This window comes from Crotalus tigris, unplaced genomic scaffold (assembly GCF_016545835.1).
Source record: "Crotalus tigris isolate CLP2741 ecotype Arizona unplaced genomic scaffold, ASM1654583v1 scf7180000024365.304078, whole genome shotgun sequence".
Classification (NCBI taxonomy): Eukaryota; Metazoa; Chordata; class Lepidosauria; order Squamata; family Viperidae; genus Crotalus; species Crotalus tigris.
This window is the reverse complement of record NW_024100533.1, coordinates 172,895-189,260: the sequence shown is the minus strand read 5'-3', so window position 1 is coordinate 189,260 and position 16,366 is coordinate 172,895. Positions and strand designations below refer to the sequence as shown.

The 16,366-nt window shown below is 37.6% G+C and overlaps 1 protein-coding gene across 1 annotated transcript in view; it reads right to left on the bottom strand.

The window, feature by feature from the left end:
• LOC120301031 (astrotactin-1-like) overlaps positions 1-16,366 on the bottom strand; it is a 204,232-nt gene that overhangs the window by 101,371 nt on the left and 86,495 nt on the right. Inside the window, exon 2 of the mRNA XM_039327691.1 lies at positions 12,057-12,244. Coding sequence (XP_039183625.1) covers positions 12,057-12,244 — 188 coding nt within the window. The remainder of the gene's footprint in view (positions 1-12,056; positions 12,245-16,366) is intronic.

Genomic DNA, 16,366 nt, shown 5'->3' with positions numbered 1-16,366 from the left:
AAGCATTGAAAACTCCTCGCAAACTTTCCCCCAAACAAGTAAGATGGGCGCAATATTTCAACCGATTTAATTTCACCCTGAAGTACATACCGGGAGGGAAGAACTTTTTGGCTGATGCCCTGTTAAGGTTGCCTCAGTATAAAAGCCAGTGTGAACAAGTCAATGATTCAATTATGCCTATGGCACAGGTTGTTTCTCAATTAACACCGCAGAAAGCCCCACATATGACAGATCTGAACCCAAATGACCCCATGATGAGACAGCTGAAGCACGAACTCCTCCATGACCAATGGTTTAAAAACCATCAAACCACCCTAACCAGTAGAGGTGGACTAGCTTACAAGGGGGGGAAATTGTATCTGCCTGAAACCCTCCTCCTCCATGCAGTTCAGCGCAGCCATGATGTAAAATAAGCTGGACACTTTGGCTATTTGAAAATGCTACAGTTTTGGTGGCCATGTTTGAAGGACATAGAAGATTATGTCAAAAGCTGTGTGGTGTGTGCCACTATGAAAAGAATTTCAGAGAAGCCAGTTGTGGACCCTTCCCAGCCATGGGAAGAGATTGCTATGGATTTTATATTGGAGTTACCTGAAAGCAGAAGAAATACAGTAATATGGACTGATTGACCTTTTTTCAAAGCAGGCTCACTTTATCACTTGCAAGGGACTTTCATCAACCCAGAAACTAGCCAAGATTTACAGGCTGCATGGTGCTCCAAAATGGATAATCTCTGACAGGGGGTGCAATTCCAGCCAAGTTTTGGAGGAGTTTCCTGAAAATAATTGGCTTGTCGCAACGATTGTCGTCGGCTTTTCATCTGTCTACGAATGGGGCGGCTGAAAAAGTGAACTCAATGGTGGAGTATACTTTAGGTGCTATGTGGACTACCAACAAACGAACTGGACTGACCTCCTCCCTTTTGCTGAGATGGCTTACAACAACACCATTCATAGCAGCACTGGTTTTACACCTTTTAAGGTTGCCAAGAATTCAACCCAATACCTGAGCATCCTCAAGGACCCTCTACTTCCCAGACTCTTGACCAATGGGTGTCAAAATGGAGGGAGGTTTGAAACAAAACAAAAGCAGTGCTGAAAAAAGCCTCAGAGACACATAAAAAACAAGCTGATAAAAGAAGATCTCCCCAAAGATCTTTCCATGTTGGGGAAAAGGTTTATTTATCCACAAAATATCTATGACTTAAGTTGCCTAGTAAGAAGTTGGGGCCGAAATACCTAGGTCCCTTCCCCATTGTCAGAATCATAAATCCAGTTACTGTGGAATTGAAACTCCCACGACTCTTAGGGAAGATTCACCCCTATTCTGGGGTTCTACTTTACGACCTCCTCCCAAGAAAACACTTGGTCCCCTAGTGGTAGCTGGACAAACACATTATGAAGTAAAACGTATTCTTGATTCTAGGATTTTTAAAGGGAAATGCACTATTTAGTACAGTGGAAGGGATACCCATTATCAGAATCCACATGGGTAAAATCCAATGATGTGAAAGCTGATAGGCTCATCCGTAAATTCTATGACAAACACCCCAACAAGCCAAGGGGCAGCCCTTAAACTATGCTTCTGTTTAAATAGCAGGATCACTCCTTTCTGTTAAGGGGAGCCGGATGTCAATGCTGTGACAATGGATGTCGTCGCTTTGACAACTGAGAATTAGCAGCCATTTTCACTTTTGCTTCTAGCATGACTTATCTCTTCTCTTTAGAAAGCAGATGTAGAAGGGAGGATGGGGTAAATACTTGAGGGTTTAGCTAGCCATAATAATGTAAAATGTGGGAACTCAAGGACATGTTCTGATAAGATTTTGGCGGGCTGAGAGAAAAGCCTGCGTCTTGCGTTAATTGGGGAATGTGATTTATGATAGCGTTTGTAGGATGGGAATTGCAACTTATTACTTTGTATCTAGGGGGAGGGAATCTCGGTTTGGGGTTCAACTATGTAAGTGCTGATACTTTGTTTTCTAATAAAATGTTCTTTAAGGAAAAATTCTTGCCTTGAAGTTCTTTTAATGGTTTCATCTATCGGAACCATGACACTAGCTTGGGAATAACATGCTCTAAAGACCTGTGCTGGAAGGAACAGTTTCTCAATAATTGTGTCAAAATAAAAAGGTAACCCTATCATCAATTTAAAAAGTTGTGTGAACTCACCTGACTGGATTCTTCTCCTAATTTTAAGAAAATTAAAAACCCCAGTGTAATTTTTGAGGTCTTCTTTCTGATATACCTGATTTGTCTATGTGGAGTAGGCTTAATCTCTTGTCATTTATTCAATATTTTGTATATTGAGCAATCTGGTTAAGCATTATCCCAAAATTTCCACACTTCCTCCAGCATCTACCAGGTCAATTTAATTATTCGCGCAGAGAGAATATTACTGAATGTAAGGATGCAATCCTATCTATCTACTTACCTTTCAAAGAGTTAATTCCACTGAATTAAAAGGAATTCTCATGGTTTATGTATAAGCATGCATTATTAGTCCCTTCTTCTTGCTACACTTAAGAAAAAAGCAGACAGATCATTAAGGATTTAAAAGACTGCAGCCCAAATCCAGAGGGGAACATTAATAATTTCCCTTTCTGATTCCAGGTAGAAAGGCAGGAGGCCAGAGCAAAAAAGAGAGTGCCCTTAGCAATCCATTGTTTCCATCACTTTTTTTAACCCAAACAGGAACAAACAAGATGCAGAAAAGAAGAGGGTGGAAGGAAAGCTCTAAACTAAAGATAGCTGGTGAAAATGAAGAGCAGGCAAACCATTGTTAGTTTCAGTTTGCTATGTCATTCGCTGCCTTATGATTATCTAGCAGTTGTTATTTAGCAGGTTTGGGTTGGTTCATAAGAATCACTTTTTTCCCCCTAATTCAGGATCCCTTTTAATTTTTTGTAGAATATGGCAGACAGCCTGATTCAAGGGTGAAGACGCAGTGGCATAACTTTATTGAAGATGCCAGCACAAAAGTGCTGGGAGAAAAACATGAGATGGGGCATCAACCTCCAATACCCAGAGTGCTGATCAGGAGAGTGGACATTTCTCCCTTACACTTTGGAAGCCACCTCTGGTTACAATGGCCAAGTCCAGCCCATCTCCTGCTATTTAATTTGCCCCGCCCCTTGCCTTCACAGTAAACCAATTATTTTCTAATTGAAATCATAATTGTAATTTCAGGGTTAGCGTATGAAGTTATCCTGTCACCATTTTATCTTCAAAACAATGCTGTACTGTTGGACCAAAAACAGCAATTTCTCTCTCTCTCTGCTTTCTCACCTTCAAACACAGCTAGTATCACACACTTTTTGCAATTCCAAACAGAGATTGGAAGACACACAGTACTAGGATGCTCCGTTCCTTATGATGTGAATTTAATAATAGATCTAAATAGTACCAGCCCTCAATACAGAAACAGAAAGCAGTGTTGTTTATCTCATTTTACTGAAAGAAAAGCCAAGGTGCATATCCGTAAGACAGTACCTAGTTACACAGAAAATAGAAATAGAAAGTGGAAAAATAACTTCTGTGTGTAGACATTGTGAGGTGCAACTCAATACCAGATTGTAAGATAGTCTCTGTCCTTTATTTTAAGGAAGGCTTGGGCACATACTTAAGGACTCTTTCAGACAGTTAGCAGGCAGCCTTGTTGGGGTAAACAAAAAAAGGCTCTAAATGCTGCTTGTAGTTTTGTTTTTGCCATTATTAATTTTTGTCCAGAACTAATCAAAAGCAAAACATTGCAGAAGAAAGCCTATTCAGGCAGCAATTTAAGAGAAATACTGACGGTCTCATTAAAGCAGGCTTCATTAACCAGCCTCGTCCTCAATATCAGAGCTGTCTGATGACATGTTGACTCCTGTTAATTATCCTTTGCTTGCAAAAGGAATTGTAGGGTTTTTCAGCATCACTTAAGAAGGAAAGCTCTACCTCTTCAACACTAATCTTGTTTCTTTTTCTCAACAGAATGTCAAACAGAGGCTTGAAAAAAGAGATTTTATGACACCTCTGATACATGTTCTTTATCCAGAAATTCAGAACGGCAGAAATACTGGCAGGTTCACAACTTCAATTGTTCGCTTGAGCAAAAAGCTTCACTGGTGTACTGTACACATCCTACATAATTCAAAGTCACATTGGCCAGGCTAGGTTTGAGTTTTGAAAGAATTGGAACAGAACACTCACCTCATATGGTACCTTATTCTATTTGATGACTACAAAGGGCTATAGCTAACATATAGTCTGTATCTTCAGAAAAAGAAGGCTTCACCAGTCCATCAATGCTTGGTCAATCCTAATCCATATTGGTATTTTTCTCATACCTCCTGGCATTTTCCCAATTGAATGGCATTGACACATCCAATACATATATAAATTATGACATGTTTTGGGAACCATGTTTTGTTGAGAGACTAATTTCTTCAAACTCTTCATTCTGGTAGTAGTTTTACCCATGCTGTGTAAACTGAAATCTTTCTGAGCAAACCCTTCTGTCTTGTTGGCGGGCTTTGAATGCATCATTCATGCATGTTAATTTATACAAAGTTATTATGTAAAATTGTATGCCACTCTAACATAGTACTATATAATGCCTGACATTCTATGCCAGTGACATATTTGACATAGTTATACATGGGCCATTTATTTATTTCTTATACATTTTAACATATTGCAACATACCTACTGTTTTATTACTCTGACCATCTCTCCTCCCTTCCCCCTTTCAAAGTTTTAGGGTAGATATCAGTCAAGGGGACCACATAGCCATTCACATTTGTTATACTCTGTAGACCCAAAAACTCCATGCCCATTTGAGTGAGAGATAAAATCTGCTACAGTAATAAATGCATTGGGAAAATAAATATAACATTAATATTACTTTAAAAAAAACAGCAAAGATGTCAGCTACCTGGAGAAAGAGAAGTTTTAATGATATGCCAGAACCCATAAAAAAGGCTAACAAATTTGAAAATTAATTCAACTAGTTCAGAAAGACCCTATGTTATATTAACCTACTAACAGATTAATAAGGAAGAAAGACATCAGAGTAAGGAATACTGTAATTACATTTCCTACTAAATCTCTAAAACTGATTTTCTTTTTAACCTTGCAAGTATTCTGTCTTCTAGAACAATATTCGGCTTACGAGCTGGAAGTAGCCTAACTCTTGTTAATAGTGAAAAATTTAAAACTAAGACTTCTGGTTTGCTGACTTGGCCGCCATGGACATCTGGAAGACGAGCTCTGTCTTCTGCATCCAGTTTCGCATCACTGGGGGACCCTGGAAAAGGTCGAAAGTCACCCTGTACGGGCGACCAGCAAGGAGGGGATTCCTGTTTGATCCGGGGCAGCCCTCCAAACTGGCAAACGAAAGACTGGCCATAGCAATATGGCTTGTCACTAGGCTGCAGTCACACTTACCACCAGGCAACTTTAAAGCAGTGGGGATTAGACTGGGTGAGATCTACCTCTCTTAAATCCCTAGCTTTTTTTTTTTACCTGAAAAAGCTGCTTAAAGTATTTTTCCCCCTGTGGAGAGGGAAGGGAGAATTTACCCCTCCCTCTAGAAACAGTGGCAACTGACTATCCAGGGGAATTTAAAACGTTGCAAGAATAATTTGATCCTAATTGGAATTTTACTTTTTAAAGTTTGTGGACTAAAAGAATTTCAATCCTTATTGAACATCAGGGTTTTTACTTATAAAAAAAGAAGCAAAATGGAAAAGATTAAAAGAATTTGGGACTTAAAAGAAAACTTTAAATGGTAAAGGTGACATCTTGTGGCTAAACCTGACATTACAACTTATTATTTCTTAAAAGAGACTTGGCCAGCAGCCCAGACAAATGATAAGAGCTATGCAACCTTGAGACATCAGCTGTGAGAAGCCCAGCTGTGTTCCATACTCAGTGACAATTTTTTTTTCTGTATTCTCTGATTGTAAAGCTTGTAACTTAATACACTACAAAGGAATATGGATGAAGTCCAGGAACAGATTCTTTTTATGTTGAAAGCAATTCATAAAACTATTTTAACAGCCCCTGATGAAAAAAGAGGTTATAGAAAAGAACAAGATGTCAGCCCAGAGATACGAACTCAAACTTTGATTACAACTGAAAAGTCCACTACGCAGAATACAACAGAAAAAGTGGAACAACTGAACATTATGACAGAAGACTCAATTGATCAACAAATGGAAATGGAAAATCCAGAAAAGGGACAGACAATATGGAAAAGGGAAAAGACTTTCTACATAAATCAGAAGAAACCTGAAGATCAAGAAGAAGAACAGACTGAAGAGAAGATAAAGGGTTCAGGACAACTACGTCGAGATGGAAAAATAGAGAGATGATTTGTTAGTCCTCTCAAAAAAATGGTGACTGGATAGTTTTTTCTATGTCAAACAACATACATAACAATGCAGGAAGATTTATTTGATGACTCAAAAGCACGGACATGGAAGACGATTTGGCAAAGAAAGAAAGCTAGAATAAGACTGAAGAAAATTGGGGTTTTGACTTCTAGTGGGAATTAAATTAGAATATACTCAAATAGATAAAATGTGTACTTTGAATACTAGATATTGTAATGAGTGGAGATAAAGTAAGCTTTTCATTTAAAACTTGGAAATATAAATATTAACAGTTAAATTTGAATGTTGATTTGCTTATAAAGATTAAATGTAAAGGTAAGTAAGATAAATATAAGCTGAAAATTTATTGATGAATGTAATAAATATGTTCTTATTTAGCAACAATAATAAAAATTATTAGCTTAAATATGAGATAGTAGTCATTAAGAGAAAAAGAGAGGAAGTATTAAATGTTGAAATAACAGAAATTTTGGTTACTAAATTCAAGATATTTGAAAATTACTAGAAAATAAGAATATGATATTGTATTAGTAATTGGTTGATGTAAGATGGTGAGAACCCAAATAGATAAGACGTGTATCCTGAACAGTAGATCCTGTGATGTATTGTGATAAAGGGAATTGGGGTTATTCAAAACTTGGAAATTATAAATATTAAACGTTAAATTTAAATATTAATGGGAAACTAAAATTTGGAAAAACTAACCAGGACATTGATTGTCAAAAAAAGATTGAATGTTTAAACAACTAAGATATGCATAAACAAAAATTATTGATAAATGTAAGAAAGCTATTTTTATTTAAGCGATATAATAAGAATTGTATTAAGTTACAGTAAATATGAGACAGTAAATACCAAGGGGAAAGGAGAGGAATTATTTAATGTAATAGTTTGACAACTGTACTAAAGATATTTGTATGTTATTGAATTATTGACCAACTCAGCTGCCACGTCGCTTTTCAAATATTTAAATGTAAAATTAGAAAATTAATAAAAAATGTTAAAAAAAAGAGAAAATTTTAAAAATACATATTGTATTTGCCAAAAGATTTGAAGCCAAAGTAGTCAATGGTAAGCAGTCTTTTTCATTCTCTTTTCTGAGCCATGGGTCTCATTCCTCTCTCCCTGCTGGTTGTTTGAATTAAATAATCTGTTCCAAAAGATATTCAGTGGTTGCATAACAACAGTCTGTAGCAACAATAGTTGATTGGCTAGTATCCAATCAATTACAGTATATACAAGAGGTACAAGGTGTACTTCCTTCTTACAATAAGAGAAACAAAAATGGTGCAGGCAGGATGGAGGCCATGACCAATACACTTCAGGCATTGTGCAAGATATACAAAAGTAATCAAAGTTCACTTCCTATAAAATCTGAAACCTGAACCTATCAATGGCCAAGATAATTGCTCCTGTGCAAAATTAGAATCAAGAAATATTACTATCTAATCTAAGAACTGGAATGTCCCCTTATCTGCAAAAAAAAAAAAAAAAAAAGGATTTGCATATTAATAGTCAGAAGGGGAACCTTCTGAGGAAGGGGGGAAAATCAGACTTTCAGAACTTATTTAAATACAAACTAGAATAGAAGAACAACAGAAGAAGCCCATGTTATGAATATTTCCCAACAATACAGTTGGATGATAAAAGCAACATGTGTAATAATTGTATCAATTATTTCACTGTCTTTTTACTTAGTTCCTGGAATCTTGGACCATCTTTATGACCTGCTGTCTATGCTTTTTTAGTTTTTATTTATACTCTGTCATAAGATTATAAATCTTTGATTTACTAGGACTGTTCAAAATTATGACAGACTCTAAGAAAGGTACTTGCAACCCGGGTTTAAAGTTCTGATGGCTACCCTCCCTCCCCACAGTCAGTGATTACATTTTGGGCACTTGATAACCAGTTCACATTTTATGGCCGTTTACAGAATGCTGCATTCAGGTAACTGCAATTTATGACTACTATGTCGGAAACAAGAGTTTACTTCCAGTTTTCAACAAAAAATGCCCATTGCAGAAAACTGATTCACTTAAAGACTTAATCATTCACTTAATAGTGATTCACTAAAGGACCACCACAAAAAATCTTGCAAAATTAGATCACTCACGTGATGGCCTGCTTAATGACTGGCATGACTTACAACACAATTCCTGGGTCAATTACAGGACTACCTGTATAGACTTTTTTCTGCTGTCTTTTCTTAGTGGCTATGTTTATAAACACTGTTTATCAAAATTGCATTTTCTTGTTTTTTGATCATTGATTCTTCTCCTGATCAAGATGCTGAAGACAATTTTTTCAGAGTCCTTTTGGAGTCTAGAACTGAGCAATGGAAGGGAAAAACCTGCACACTTAAGACATGTCCATATCCATTCTTTATAAATAAACTGGTGAGACATGTGAAACAGGAGCTCAAAGAAGCACATTTTCAACCAAAAGTCTCTCGTTTCTAACTGAGAGTCTAACCTTGATCTTTGTTGTCTCCCTCTTTTGGGGCTGAATTTGGGCAGTCATTGTGGTTAGCTTAAGCCAGTGGTTCTCAACCTTTTCTTCACCATGGATCCCCTTTAAATACCTTTTGTGGCCACGAACCATCAAGACTTAATTCAATATTTAAATCATAACATTTCTTCAAGCCTTTGTGGACCCCCTGTGACAACATCATGGACCCCTAGGGTCCACAGCCCACAGGCTGAGAACCACTGGCTTAAGTTATGTTTCACCAGGAACATTTGCATGTTAGACCAGAGGTCCCCAACCTTTTGGGCACCAGGGAGCGGTTCCATGGAGAGAGGACCGGAGGATGTGTAGTTTTGTGTGCTGCCTGCATCCCACGAATGGGGCTTTGCTTGTTTGTGTGAACCAGTTGCTGGCATGCTGCAGCCCAGTACTGGCCCACGGAGCAGGGGTTGGAGACCCCTGTGTTAGACTGTATAATCATCTTTTAAAGGTAATGAGCTACAAGCATTGTTGCCATTGAAGTTATATTCTATCCATGCTTGGGAACAAGCTGACCTCATCTATTCTGGGTCACGAAGGACAAGAACTTAATTTAGTACAATCTTTTCACATATCAATACTTCAGTAAACCAAGAAAACAAATCAATTTACCATAATAAAAGATATATGACATAATAAATGGTATTCATCCCTGGCACCTAGTATAACAAATATATGCCATATTTAGTCTATTACAAGACAGTGTTCTGAACCAGCCAAATGTGTAAAACAGCTGAAGAGTAGGTAGTAACAGAATAAAATACTTATTGCAAAAATTATATTTCACTTCAAATTCCACAGATGTCTTTCTTGCAAACCACTCTAATGAACTACATGTTAGGGCTGTAAGCTATTATCATCACTATTTCACTATTCTCAAAATCATGTTACGAGTTTCCATATGTTTATTATTATTATTATTATTAATAATAGTAGTAGTAGTAGTAAAGTTGGAAGGGATCTTGGAGGTCATCTAATCCAACCCCCTGTTCAGGCAGGAAACCCTACACCATTTCAGACAAATGGCTGTCCAGTCTCTTCTTAAAAACTTCCAATGTTGGAGCATTTACTGCTTCTGGAGGCAGGCTGTTCCACTGATTAATTGTTCTCACTGTCAGGAAGTTTCTCCTTATTTCTAGGTTGCTTCTCTCCTTGATTAGTTTCTACCCGTTGCTTCTTGTCCTGCCTTTAGGTGCTTTGGAAAATAGCTTGATTCCCTCTTCTTTATGGCAGCCCCTGAGATATTGGAATACTGTTATCATGTCCCCCTTGTCCTTCTCTTCGTTAAACTAGACATACCCAATTCTAGCAACCGTTCCTTATATGTTTTAGCCTCCAGTCCCCTAATCATCTTTGTTGCTCTTCTCTGTACTCTTTCTAGAGTCTCAACATCTTTTTTACATCGTGGTGACCAAAACTGGATGCAGTATTCCAAGTGTGGCCTTACCAAGGCATTGTAAAGTGGTATTAATACTTCACGTGATCTTGATTCTATCCCTCTGTTAATGCAGCCTAGCACTGTGTTGGCCTTTTTGGCAGCTGCAGCACACTGCTGGCTCATATTTAGATGATTGTCTACTAGGACTCCGAGGTCTCTCTCACAGTTACTACTATTGAGCATGGTGCCACTTATAATGTACTTGTGCATTTGGTTTTTCTTGCCTAAATGTAGAACCTTGTTTTTTTCACCATTGAATTTCATTTTGTTAGTTAGTGCCCAGTGTTCAAGTCTGTCCAGATCCTTCTGTATCTTAAGCCTGTCTTCTGGAGTGTTGGCTATTCCTGCCAGCTTGGTGTCATCTGCAAATTTGATGAGTTCCCCATCTATCCCTTCGTCCAAATCGTTGATGAAGATGTTGAAGAGCACTGGGCCAAGAACAGAGCCCTGGGGCACCCCACTACACACTTCCCTCCATATAGATGCAGTTCCATTGAGGACCACTCGCTGAGTACGGCCGGTCAGCCAGCTACGGATCCATCTGGTGGTGATTCTGTCTACCCCACATTTTTCTATCTTGATCAAGTAGTAGGTTGTGATCTACTTTATCAAATGCCTTACTGAAGTCCAAGTAAATTATGTCCACAGCATTCCTCTGATCCACTAATTTTGTCACTTGGTCAAAGAATGCAATAAGATTTGTCTGGCATGATCTATTTTTGACAAACCCATGTTGGCTTTTAGTAATGACTTTGTTTGCCTCTAGGTGTTCGTTGATTCGTTGTTTGATTATCTTTTCCAGGATCTTCCCAGGTATTGAGGTCAGGCTGATAGGTCTGTAATTTCCTGGATCCATTTTTTTTCCTTTTTTGAGGATGGGAACTATATCAGCTCTTTTCCAGTCCTCTGGTAGTTCCCCTGTGTTCCAGGATCTTTGAAAAATATAGTTCAGTGGTTCCGATATCACATCTGCCAGTTCCTTGAGAACCTTGGAGTGTAATCCATCTGGTCCTGGCGATTTGAACTCATCTAGGCTGGACAGGTGCTCACCATTTTCTTGCCTATCTTAACGTGTGTTTCTATTTTGTTTTTTATGGCACTATTTTTGATAGGTTGGTCTATTTTTTCCCTTTGTGTAAAGATAGATGCAAAAAACAAGTTAAATAGTTCTGCTTTCTCCCTGTTGCTTGTCACCTTCTTGCCACTTCCACCCACTAATGGACCAATCATTTCCTTCACTTTTTTCTTGTTTTTTACATGTTGAAAGAAGCTTTTTTTGTTATTTTTGACTTTGGTCGCAAGCCTTAGTTCATTTTGAGCCTTGGCTTTCTTCACTTCATCTTTGCAGGCTCGGGCTATTTGCTGATACTCTGACTTAGTTATGTTCCCCTCTTTCCACTTTCTATACTTGTCCTTTTTATCTTTCAATTTGTCAGAGAGTTCTTTATGCAGCCATGCTGGTTTCTTTTGAGAGCTGTTGTTTTTCCTCTTCGTTGGTATTGTGCTAGACTGTGCTTTTATTATCTCATTTTTCAAAATTTCCCAAGCTTCTTGAGTTGTTTTCCCCTTGAGGATTCTCATCCATGGAATCCTTCCCAAGCCCTCTCTAAGTTTATTGAAATTAGCTCTCTTGAAGTCCAAGACTCAATAACACAATAACATTCTTACCTGGATTATTGGGTAAAAGCTGATAGCATTTTATTGAAACTGAAGGCCAAAATGGATACTCACCATTACTGAGATGTGAAGGATCCGTAGCTCTTCTTCTGCTGATTCGCTCTGGGGTTCTTCTGTGGGCTCCAAACCAGGGGAGATGGGCGTGCCATCTTGATGGTGGATGTGGAAGAGCAAGGTGCCATTTTCTAGCCACTGCTGTCTCCAGCGCACCAACGGGATATCTTCTGTATTGCCTGAAATCTCTGTGGATAAGAGAGGACAATAAATGCAAATTAGCATAAAGATTCTCTCACTAACCCAACCCAGCACAGTTATTAGTCAGGGACAATGGAAAGTGTACTAGAACTTTAGAACATACCAGGATAGCTTATTTAAAAAACCAGAACAGTATTTGCCAGCTAATATTCTTGCATTGATACCATCAGAGTCCCCTTCTCTAACTTTACCACTTAAATTTGGCAAACAAAAGACCAAAAGCTAGGATAAGATATAGGGAAGCAAGAAAATATAGGTGCATTCAGATGAGTTTATACTCTTTCCTTTAACCCCCCCCCCAATACTCATAATCTCCAAAAAGTGAAAAGAAGGAACAAACTTTTCCTTGCATCTTCCAGTGATGCCATCTCATCACTACATCTAAACATGCAAATACTTTTTGATGTTTTAAATTTTATAAATTTAATTAATAAAATAATCTCTATGGTTCTTGGGAGATTGATTAAAGCAGGATTGTGATCCCTCTCTCAGAACAGTTATACAACCTTGATTTAAAGGAATGGATATAGCTGACTTCAGTTCAGTTCAAAGAGGAAATCAGGTCTTAATTTTAGTTGGCAACTCAATGGTACCATTCATTTAAATTCTGGTCAACGTAATATGTTTGCCAGAGATTACTTGTGTCATATCCAGTCTTGTATCCAGAAAAACATGTCAACTTTCAAGTTTCACTGTGAGAAGTACTTAACTTTAGAAGTTGTTGATATATAAACTCATGCTTATTTAAAAGATAAAATAATACAGCTGGAAGTCTAGTCCAACCCCCTGCTCACGCAGAGACCCTATACCATTTCAGACAAATGGTTGTCCTGTCTCTTTGAAAGCCTCCAGTGATGGCATATTCATAACTTTTGACAGCAAGCTATTCCATTGGTTGATTTTTCTCAGTGTTAGGAAATTTATCCTTAGTGCTAGGATACTTCTCTCCTTGATTAGTTTCCATCCATTGTTTCTTGTCTTGCCTTTTGGTCCTTTAGAAAATAGTTTGACCCCCTTGTCTTTGTAGTGCCCCTCAAATATTGGAATAGTGCTATTATGTCTCCCCTAGTCCTTCTTTTCATTAGACTAGGAATACCCAATTCCTGTAACCATTCTTCGTATGTTTTAGCCTCCAGTCCTCTAATCATTTTTGTTGTCTTCTCTGCACTTTTTTCAGAGTCTCAACAACTTTTTTGTATTGTGGTGACCAGAACTAGATGCAGTGTTCCAAGTGTGGTCTTATTAAGGCTTTATAAAGTGGTACTAGAACTTCATGTGATATGTACACATTCACTCGCTTCATGAATGTGCACATATTCACTCACTCATTTCAACTTGTCTGCTACTTTGTTAAACTTTTTCCTCTTCATGTCTTTGCCCATGAGCTGTTAGCAAAGGATCAGTTGTTTGCAGAAATGAGATGTCTCACTTCTGCGTTTGTGGTGTCCTGAGCTGAGAGTTAGAAAAATTAATTCAGTGATGAAGATTAGTTAATCTTTTTAAACTTTTCAACTACATTTGGCAAGTTGGTGCATGTCCATGTGCTGGTTCTTTCATCTCTTCCAGTTGTTTTAAAAGGTCTTCTTAACTTGATCCCTAAGTCCTTCCTTCTCATTTTGTATTGATCATAATTTAAGCTAATTGCTTATTGTTATTATTACTTGTCTAAGCCTCAGATCACTAATGAAGTCTTTTTTAAAAAACTGGAAGACCTATATGGACTTTCTGCAGCAAGAATAAAAGACAACTGATTATTTATGGATTTGAGGATTAGAAAGAGTTAAAGAGGGACAGTGAGGAGTAAGATGGCCATTATTTGATAGAACAAAGGGCAGAAGTCAAAATCCTGTTTCTTTTTTTCTTTTCTTTGTTATACTTTTATGGTATAGTAAAATTCATACGTATCTATAATCTATATCTATCAGATCTCTGCTAAGGAAGGACTCCTTACAACCTCTCTGAACTCTGAAATGTTATTGGAGTTGCAGTTTCAAAATGTTACCTTTCTTCTTCCCTGATGCAATAGCTCCCCAATCTTCTTTCCACACTGATTCTGCTGCCCTTATTATTATAGGATTCTGCTGCCCTTATTATTATAGAATTAAATAACAAATCTTTAGTACACCCATGATTTTTAAAAGAAAATGTGAACTCTGCATAGACACAACTAAGAAAGCCAGCATGTTTACATATGTTCTTGCCCAGGGGCACATTAAATTTTGTCTAAATACAGCTAGAGAAGCTGAAGAGCCAATTCATGGTGACACTAATTTAATAAATCAGCTATGTGTCCAGAATATTAACTTTTCTTATAAGGCTAACTCCAGGCTACAAATGTACGTGGAGTTACTGGATATTTAAAATAACTGTTTAAAGCCATTGGGTACGATCTTATCATCATAAAAAAATCCCCTTGGGTCCTATTATATAATCTTATCCTACTTTTTGTGTCAATTGCCTCTATGTAGACATAGTGTCATTTATTTCAGCATTTAATGTCTCAGAATAGCCACTAAATTTGATCTCATCATATCTCCAGCTTTGGCTACTTCTAGCAAAAATAAAGTCATTCTGAAGAATTAAATAAAAAAGGGGATGGGCAGAACTCCATAAGATAGGGGAGAGCCCTCAGTGCAAATGAACAATTCTACTGACACACAATGTGCTCAAAAAAAAATAACGGTGCTCCAAATGAAAAGGACATGAATGGAGTTCAATGCAAAAGCTACAGCAGGGTTTTCGTGAATTATTCTGCATTCTCTTCTCTTTGAGGATTGTCCCGTCAATATTATTTTTGCCCATTCCTCTCCATCATGTCTGCACAGATGATCATTACAGTTAGCATCTGTCACCATTATGATCTCATACCATTTGAGTGCTTGAGAAAGTCAACCTGCAATTGATGCTAAGGGCACTGGTCACATCTGATGCTACCATACGCTGTATACTGAAAGGTAACAAATGTTTTCCCTTACAGTTATTAACCCCTGGCTCCAGATGGCTGTTTTTTAATCTATTTGTTGGAAGTTAATGCCAGTGTTAATGACTTTTCATCTAAGGCCTTAATGGAAGTCACTTGGGAGAATCAGCCTTACCATCAATATATTTCAAACTTTGAACTTGAAAGCTGTACTTTCCAGTTTTTTCCCTCCCTGGATCTAAATATGCTACCCCATCATATAGATTCATGAGCTGTACCCTTAAAAAGACATCATTAACAAATGCAGTAATTTAGCATACCAAGGGCATATAGCCCTAGTCCTTTTTAAACATGATACAAGTAGGCAGTTCCTTTCCTTAATAAAGGTCATTCCTGCTGCAAAACTAACAAGGAGTGGATGCTGAAGGGCTTCTATATTTGCAGGCCTTAATGCAGGCCTTTACTAATACAGGCAGGCAACCCTACTGAGATAAAATAAGGTACCCACCACAATATAGCATGAATTCAGTTTGGGGGATCTGAGTCATGAACAAAATCTAGTGCAAAGAAACCTGGTACTGATCCCAGCATTGACAATATTCTTATGGAAAAAGGAGTGATTTCAACAAAGTAAAGCTTTACATGTAAGTAACATGAAATGTTGCTGAATTTCTAATGTTCATTAAACAATGATGGAACATTTAAAACAAAACTGTAAATATGAGAGAAAAGCAGGCAGAATTTTGAATTTGGATACTAAATTTGACTTGACTCCTCTTTTTAAAATTAAAATTTGGAATAGCTCATGTTCAAGTATTTAAATGACCCCCTTCTGTCCTGGCTTTGGGAAAAATCCATAAAAACATGGCTGTTTCATCAGCCATGACTGGACCACTGACTGTTATATTCCAATTGTTTATGTATTTTTGTATGGATTGTTGGGTTCCTATTGTTTGTTATTTCCTTTAATCTGTTTTGGGAAAAAAAAAGAATTGTATAGCACTCAAAGTCAATTTTTAAGTGCAGTGGTTTAAAGCAGGGGTCTCCAAACTTGACAACTTTAAGACTTGTGGGCTTCTACTCCTAGAATTCCCCAGCCAATATGGCTGGCTGAGGAATTCTGGAGTTGAAGTCCCCAAGTCTTAAAGTTACCAAGTTTGGAAACCCCTGTTTTAAAGGCTTGTAAAGT